Raw genomic sequence first — 9007 nt, 5'->3', positions numbered from 1 at the left:
AAATAGTGCCTTAATAAAGTTATTATAAAAGGTATTTCTAGACTTTACTAAGATAGTAAAAGACTATAAAGAGAAGGTTAATATTTACTAAGTACTAAAATATATATAGATAAGTAAAAATAAGCTTATAGATAAGCTTATAAAAGAAGGTATAAAAATATACTTAGTAGACCTATATACTTACCCTCTAATATATAGCTATATTAAGAAGGAACTATAATAGTAATAAAAGAAAGTATTTATTATATAGTAAAGAAAGTACTACCTAGATAGCTATAGAACACTTAGGCTAAATATAACACTAAAACCTACACTAGAAATTAGTACCTTTAGCTAAATAGAGCTATACTAGCTAATAGTAGTAAAGTTAAAATATAGTAACTTTACTAAGTATTATAATAGATTTAGATATAATAAGGTAAAGTAATACTATAGCTATAGTAACCTAAAGACACCTAGATACCCCCTATAGTACTAGAAAGTTAAAGGCTACTTATTACCCTAGATTAATAATAGCTTATACTTTATTAGGTAAATAATAAAAGACTTCTAGAACTTTATTTTATTACTTAATAATAATAACTTTTATACTATAATTTACCTTAGGGTATAAAAGATATACTTAACCTATTACTTATACTACTATTACTATATAGTACTCTTAAATATATAGTAGCTAAGGCTACTAGTATAAGTATTTATTAGGTAGTAGTAATATAGAGTAGTAGTATAGGCTTTATTATAGGTAGTCTAAGACCTTACTCTAGTACCTCCTATAGGATAACTAACACCTAGGCTACTAGTAGCTAAGCCTAGATAATAGTATTAAGTGCACTAATACTTACTTATTTACTAATTCCCCCCCTAGTAATAGTAGTAATTATACTACTACTACTACTACACTAATACTACTTTACTTATACCTTTATACTTTTTTTTTTCTTTTGTTTTTTTAACTTTTTAATATAGTATATAAAGTACTTTTACTACTAACTATAGTAAAAAGTAACTTTAGAATAATATAGATATATAAGTAGTACTATATAACTAAGTATATAGAAATCCCTAGGAGACTTATATAATATAAATTAACTAGGGAATACTATATAGATCCTAGAAGCTAAAGAGCCCTAGGCACTTAACAGCAGGGATTAATTCTAGTTAAACTCCTAGGACATTAGTAGAAGCATAGGGTGGACAATAGCATAAAAGACATACTAATTATGACAGAGAGGGACTATAATTAGTGTTATTTTGTACTTACTTATTAGCTAGAAGCCTACAACCCCAGGCGCCCTTTGTCCTATAACAGGAATAGCCCAGCGTTAAATACAACAACAACAACAACAACAAATGAAGCTCTGCTGCTGCTGCTGCTGTGCGTCAGACACAGAGAGGCTCGTCATGGAACCCAAGACGTCGGTAGTGCCACTATTGACGCTGCCATTGCGAACCGACCCAGCTCCTCCCATCGGGGGCGGGAAAGCATCCACGGGTACCTCTGCCGTCATCGGAGCGGCTTGTTGGGGCGGTTCGAGGATGGACGAGGTTCCGAGGGAGACGGGGAGCATGTGCGGCGGCAGCGTTGGGGTATTCGCCAGGACAGAAGCGGCGACGTCGGCGATGACTTTGATGATGTGGTACGACACCACCGACTGATGGGTTGGGTCGTACTTCTCAAAGAATGAGATTACATTGCGGATGAGTTCGAGGTCGTGATGCGCGCGTGGATTCGTCTTGTTCTAGATGATGTTAACAGAGAGTATGTCTACACTCCAAGCAACTTGATACAACAGGTATCTAGACGGTTGGTATTAGCGAGCTGCAACGCGACCTTGTCATGTGGAATCAGTCCACTTACAGTGTGTACGGATGGTCGATCTGATGGTATTTCAAGAGCGAGATGGCGGCGCGCGACGCACTCACACAAAGAGCGAGACTCGGGCCGATGTCGACGGCTTCCGTACCCTCCTGAGCCTCTAGCCAAGGCAACCGGAAAGCGGCCGAGTGAATTGTCACCACGACGAGCTGGAAGTATGTGCAGTGGAGCGTTGTCAGGCTCGCCATCCTGAGATTTGTGATAAATTCTCTGAATACCTTTCAGTAACCCTTTAGTAATTCATTGACAAGAAGCTATACGAGTTACCCTTACGACCTTTGACCACCCGATTGATCACCGAGTGATCAATAGAGCAGCAAGCCAACAAGTACTGTACCGAGTACAGATCTCAGCTATACTATTAGCGGAGACCCTACTGTCGGATTACTGACCGTAACATATCCTTACACCAAGTTGTAGAAAGCTACGCAATAACCAAAGGGAGTAAGTTTATTAGATTAAGATGGCAGTGATTTAGAGTACCTCTTGTGAAATTTTACAACCTGGACCTGAATTGCCTCAAGATGTTGTGATATTTGGCTTTGTGTAATATCGCCTAATCCGCGAAACTCCCAGAGTGCAATCTTGCGTTTTGAGCCTAAAGCGGTCTCAAAAGGCTTCCCGAGCCTACTAAAGCCACCGATCTGGCCGTCGAAATGCTTTTCATCCCATTCACTGAGAGCATCTGGGAGGTCATGACCATTAGTAGATGTAGACTGAATACTGTCAATCCACTCCTTAACAGTCAAAGGATCTTTCCCGCCCTTAAGCGACCAAGCCAGCTTTTGCAGATTTCCATTCGGCTGAGGCTTTCTCTTGTCCCCTGTATCGTCACAGAATCTCTCATCTAGCCTAGGCGTTTATCAGTTAGCATAACATTTCTAACTCCCTTCTAGTGTTTTCTCCAAGTGCTTCATGCAGTTCCTACTTACTGAAGCTGACCATCTACAGTGTTTCGATAACACGCCAGATGTTCAAGAATATCCCAAAGCTTAACATCTTTAGGCATCTTGTCCCTGACTAGACTGAACACCGAAGTCCAGTAGTGACGCGGCATGATCCATATCAAGCCTTTAGGCCCTAGCGAGTATAGGAATTTCCTGCCTGGTTGGTAAAAGGGTGCACTAAGCTCCGTTGCGGCTCGCATAGTCGATGATACGACCGACAAGAAACCTAGCATGTCCTGCGTAGCCCAGTACGAACCACCAGTTGCCTCTTTCAAGAATTGGTTGGAGTCTATCCAGCTTTTCTGGATATAAACTAAATTCGCTCTGGAAGAAACCCCTACCAATGGGTTCCTTTCTTTCTTGACGGCTGTAGTCAAGAGATCTTGTATACCCTCAAGCATGAGAGGCGCTGTAGCTTGTAGATTCCATATAGCCTTGTCAGGCGATTTAGACAGGGCAGAAAAGAGCTGTCTGGGCTTCCAAGGGTTGCAGACGTCCTTCTTGCCTTGATTATTCTGGACCCAAACTTGTTTAGCGTAACCAAGGAAACGCTATAGCGATATGATTAGCCTTTCGTACTCTATTTTGCATGAAAAGATTGTTACTTACCATACTTTGTTTAACCTCCTGGGTTATGCCTTTCAGCGATTCCAGATCACCTAAATCGCAACGTATATCGTATTCAGGATTCAACCTCCAAGTCTTGGCCGGCGTATCATCCACACCGAGGAACCAGTTGTTGCCTCTTTGGCCTGCTACTTGATGGCCTTTCATAGAATAATAGTCATCCTCTGAACAGCGAAAGTTGAAAAGGGACATATCAAAGCTTTCTAATTCAAACCCAATCTGCGGTTTGCTTGCTTGCGCTAGGTGCAGCTGTAAAACAGTAAGGAATATAGACCGTAGAGAAAACATGGTTAATGAATTATAATCAGGTTGAAGGGTATGCTATCTGTACAAGCCTATTGTCAAGTCTATGTGCTACTTAGGGGCTTCCTATGTACTTATCTTTTGATCGTAGCTTGTTACTGCCTTAGGGCCTGATCGGCTCCGCCGATATCATTTGACACTTCAAATAAGGACTAATATCACAGACCAAGCACTAGCCACAAGTACCAGAAAACTCAAATCGTGCTACACTAGGCCAAAAACAGGAGTGTACATTATGATTTTAGTTCTATATTATAGAACTCTAATAATATTAGAGTAGGCTATATACTACTAAGAAATATGACTTTCTTATCAGTAGATCTACTAAATCCCCTACTTTCCCTATATAAATTGTTACTAGGCTCTAGACTTAGGTTAAGTGTCAGAAATAGACTAATATCTCTAGCAACAGTAGGCAACAGTAGGTAGGCGCACTAGCAGCTGGGCGCTAGCAATAGTAGGCAGGCGCTAGCAACAGTGGGCAGGTGGGTAGGCGCTAGCAATAGTAGGCAGGCGCTGGCAATAGTGGGTAGGCGCTGGCGATAGTGGGTAGGCGCTGGCGACAGTAGGTGGGCGCTAGCAACAGTGGGTAGGCGCTAGCAGCGGTGATGCCAGTAGGCTGCAGCTGGCCACAGCTGTTGCAGGGGTTCAAGCAGTACATCTATCAAATTAACCTTTGGCCTTGCATTAAACTCTCCTTCACCCTAACCCTATGTATTTTCTTATCGGAGTACAGCTGATATCGGACTGTTATCGGGTTTGCCGATCAGGCCCTTAATGACTTAGATGGATTGGGGGGCTTCAGTGGCCGAGGTAGCGTCGGGCTTGACGGGCGCAGGTGCAGTAGTGTCAGAGTTCTGAGGATCAGCCTTCTCCGGGTTGGCCTTGTCAGGATTAGGCTTCTTAGCAGGTGCCTCAGAGATTACAATTATAATCTGTTTTCTTGTTTTAGGCCTAGTGTAATATAATTTAAGTTTTAATAGTACTAATAGCCAGTGCATTACTTATATTATTAGTACTTATAAAAACTTTTAAAAACTATTATAGTTACTAATTAGATGTTATAAATTAAAAAGTTATACACTAGTAGTTTCCTGACCTACAGTACTAGGTCAAAAGTCTGGCCACACGTATAAGGGTCACATAATGTTAGCTCTATATTATTCAAGGCTAATAAAACATCTATTATAATATTTTAGTGTAGATACTAGCTAAAATATATATTATTAATATTATATATACTAGCCTTATGCCTTAATATATTTAGTAATCTTATCTTAAATTAAATCTATTAACCTCTAGGTAAGTATTAAAGGTAGAGCCCTATATACCTTAAGTAACTACCTCTAAAGCTCTTGTTGCCTAGTTTCTAGTTTTAGAAGGTTATTAACTATTAAATATAACTTATAGAGTTTATTCTTTAGGGCCTTCTATATATACTTAATAAGGTTAAGGTCTAGGCTATAATATAGCTAGTTAATAACCTATATACCTTTTTACCTTAATCTACTCTTAGATATAGTATAATATATAGATTAAGGTATTATCTTATTAAAAGAGTTACCTAGCTATATAAAAGAGTAAAAGTCCTTCTTTTAAAGTAGTATAATAAACTTTATAAAGAGTAACCTTTCCTTAGGGTATTATTATCCTTTTTTATAAACACTAAAGGTAATATAGCCTCTAGGGTTATCTTTACCTAGACTATAACCTTAAGATCTTTATTATATATTATAAGGTTAATATTCTCTTTATAAAACTTTTAATAGCTATATTACTATACCTAGACTATTCTATTTAGAGAGCGTTAGACTAAGTATTTATTACTAAAGATCCCTTAGTTAAGGATATTCTTTTTCCCCTTCTATTTATAGCAAAAGGCAAGCTATTCTTAAGTATCCTTAGCTATTAATACTAGACACTAGGCTAACTATGATTTCTAGATATAATAATAATAAAGAATACGCTATAAAGTTATCTTTAAAGTGTTAACTTTAGACTAGGTAAGTAGGTTCTTCTATAGGATCTTAGGTAAATAAAGTAAAAGGTAAATAAATTAATACTCTTGTTAAGTAGTTAACTACTAAGAGTCTTTAGCCTTTAGCTAGCTTATATTTAACTTAGTAGATTACTATTAATTATATATATAATATATAGTAGTCTAGTTAATCCTAAATTAATAGGTAATTATACTCTTTGTTTTACCTTTAGTATAAAGGGCAAGAATTATAGAACAAGTGTTAGTTAAAAGCTCTTAATTCTTTCTTTAATTTCTAGTTAATTTAAGCCTAAGTTAACGTTATTAAGAAGGTATCTTAAGGATAAATAAAGTGTAATAGTTAGTAGTTACTAGTAACAGGTAAAGAGATTAATACTTTACTTTACCTAATGTAATTTATAGTAATAGTGTAAGGTAGAAGGTATTAGCTAGTTAATTTAATTAGTTACCTTTATATATATATAGCTAGACTTTTAATGTAGTATTATACTAAATATAATACACTATAATAGAGTTTATTATAAAGATAAGATTTATATATATAAAGAACTATAAATCTCTTTTTATATTTACTATATTTTATAGTATATATTTATTATATTAATAATAAACAGGTTCTATATATAATCTAATATATTATTAATAAAGTAATTTACTATATATATATATAATTTATTACGCCTAGTAGTAAAGCTAAAAAGGCTACTAAAGCTGACTACATATATAATACTAATTTTATACCCTGGTCTCCTAAAAGCATATAAGTGCTATTTCTATTTCCTGCTTACTCCCCTAACTTTGCCTCCTTGTTATAGATTCCTATAGTATAGTTTAGTATTAGTATACTAAATTAGAGCTTATTCTCTAAGTGTTTAATATCTTATCTATAGTAGCTAAATTAGTACCTACTGTTTATAGTATAAGTTAGTAGTTAGTTAAGGTTATATTAGTTTTAGTGTATTAAGAGGTCTTCTAATCCTATTTCTTGTTACCTTATATCTTAAAAGCCTATTACTATTATAAATTATATAGTTACTTAAACTACTTATATATTTACTTTTTACTTTTTATTATCTAAGGGGCCTTTGCCCTCGAAGTAAAAGAAGATATTACTTCTATATATCTTAGTATACTAGAGTATCTTAGTTTAGAATGCTATCTACCTAGTAAATTAGAATAGAAAATACTATACTATTTCTACTACCTGTCTATACTTATATAAAGCTAAAGGTGCTATATTAATTTAATATAAATAGTAGTTTAGTCTAGCTATTCTAGTTCTAGGCTATATAAAAGTAGTTACTTCTTTATAAGTAAGCTAGTTATATAACTAGTAGGTATAGTTTCCTAGTAGTGCTTTATTAATCTATTTAGAGAATTATTTAACCTTCTTAGGCAGTATATATTCTTATAACACTTTTACTTATACTATATTAAGTATTATTAACTTTCTTATTAGGAATTATACTTATAAGGTAGTACTATCTTTAGTTATATTATACACTTGTCTCTTTGCTTGCTTTAGTAGCCTGTCTTTCTTACTTGCTGCTACTTTATATATTAAATATTATCCTATAAAGTAGATTTATCTCTAGGAGTATATAGATGTCCATCTATATCTTAATAGCTTTTCTTTAGAAACACTCTTTTACTATAGGTATATATATTAAAGTATATAAATACAGTAGTTAATTATAATAATATCCTTAGTTAATTAAGCATATATTAATAATATAACTATTAGTAACTTACTATAGTTAATATCTTATATTTATAGTCTTTTAACTTATATATTTATTATCTAAATTACTATATCTTAGTAAGGAAATCTATTTAGCTAATAATAGTAATTATTAGTTTTTACTAGTTAGTTAATAAGAGATCTTTTTCTTATAATATTATAAAGGTTAAGAAAGAATAGTTAATTAGTAGTTATTATTAATAGTTAACTAGTTATTAAGGTAAAGTAAAAGTATAAGTGTAGTAGTACCCTTATATATAGGCAAAGGTAAAGGATTCTACTAGTAGGCAGTATATTATATAACCTACTGCCTTTAGCTATATTACCTATATACTAACACTAGTAACTTTCTTATATAGTAAAAGTTACTAGTGCTCTTATTTCTTTTAAAAAGCCTAGAAATATAATAAAAATAAAATAAGTAAAAGTATTATACTTTTTATAGTTATATACTACTATAAATTTACTTATTTATTTACTATTACACAAGGTAATATAAGGCGTTAATTACTGCCTATAATTAATAGTGTTGTTTTTTATAATAGTTATAAGCCTAGTTTACTCTATATTATACCTTTATAGTATAAGTGCAGAGTTAGCGTCTAAGCATTATAGATCCTAGGGGTTTGATTCCCCTTGTAGACACTATAGGGCCGATTGACCTTATTAAGCTTAGTCAGCTAAGCGTTCTTCTATTACAGCGATTAATTGAAGACCCCTGATTAGGACTTAATAATGGATCACAGAGGGGGGTCATGGTAGCTTCTCTGCTAGCCAAGAAGCAGATTACACAACACAGAAGTGTCTCTGTAATCTAGGGGGGTGTGTTACACAAGGTAATATAAGGCGTTAATTACTGCCTATAATTAATAGCGTTATTTTTTATAACATTTACTTAGTAAAAGTAAGCTTATATTATCTTATTTAGGTATATTTCTTTTTAACTATAGCTATTAAAAGTATATACTTATATTAGATTAATTTAACTACTATTAATCTATATAGTTTATATAACCTATTTTCTTCTCTAAGTGCTTATTATCCTATATTCTATTATTTTTATTATTTCCTATTATATATATATAACTTATTCCTTTATTTATATTTTTACTTTATTATAAAAGATAAGACTCTTAAGTACTTAGTTTAGTAAGGACTTTATCAACCTATTAGTAAAGTTATTATTACTATAGATCTATTATACCTTAAAAAGCTTATATTACTTATATAATTATTATAGTACTATAATATTAATTATTAAGCACTTCTTATAAGTAGTACTTAACTTTACTAGGCACTTATATAGTAAGTATAAGTTAGTATAAGTAATAGTAAAAATTAATAGGTTACTAAGCTTATTTACTACTATTATAATAGTTATAAAGAGAGTATATACTATATTAACGTTTATAACTATACTATAGACTTTTAATATAAGAATACTTTATATTACTTATTTAGATTTAGTTAATAAAAAATAAAGAATATTATTATAGAAAGTAAACTTACTT

The 9007-nt window shown here is 33.1% G+C and overlaps 2 protein-coding genes across 2 annotated transcripts; both read right to left on the bottom strand.

The window, feature by feature from the left end:
* Positions 1-1279: 1279 nt before the first annotated feature.
* On the bottom strand, positions 1280-1606 carry LY79DRAFT_572083 (uncharacterized protein). The gene has a single exon (XM_060559318.1). It carries the CDS (start codon positions 1569-1571, stop codon positions 1326-1328), a length of 246 nt encoding a protein of 81 aa, XP_060407599.1. The 5' UTR covers positions 1572-1606; the 3' UTR covers positions 1280-1325.
* A 702-nt stretch (positions 1607-2308) lies between these two features.
* Positions 2309-3781, bottom strand: LY79DRAFT_572082 (uncharacterized protein). The gene is made up of 3 exons (XM_060559317.1): positions 3436-3781; positions 2812-3377; positions 2309-2731 (listed from the first exon to the last, which is right to left on the bottom strand). The coding sequence occupies exons 1-3, from the start codon at positions 3739-3741 to the stop codon at positions 2338-2340; spliced, it is 1266 nt and encodes a 421-aa protein (XP_060407598.1). The 5' UTR covers positions 3742-3781; the 3' UTR covers positions 2309-2337.
* Between the last annotated feature and the right edge of the window lie 5226 nt (positions 3782-9007).

The sequence above is a fragment of the Colletotrichum navitas genome (genome assembly GCF_030913465.1).
Source record: "Colletotrichum navitas strain CBS 125086 chromosome Unknown LY79scaffold_139, whole genome shotgun sequence".
NCBI lineage: Eukaryota > Fungi > Ascomycota > Sordariomycetes > Glomerellales > Glomerellaceae > Colletotrichum > Colletotrichum navitas.
This window is presented reverse-complemented; position numbering and strand designations above follow the sequence as displayed.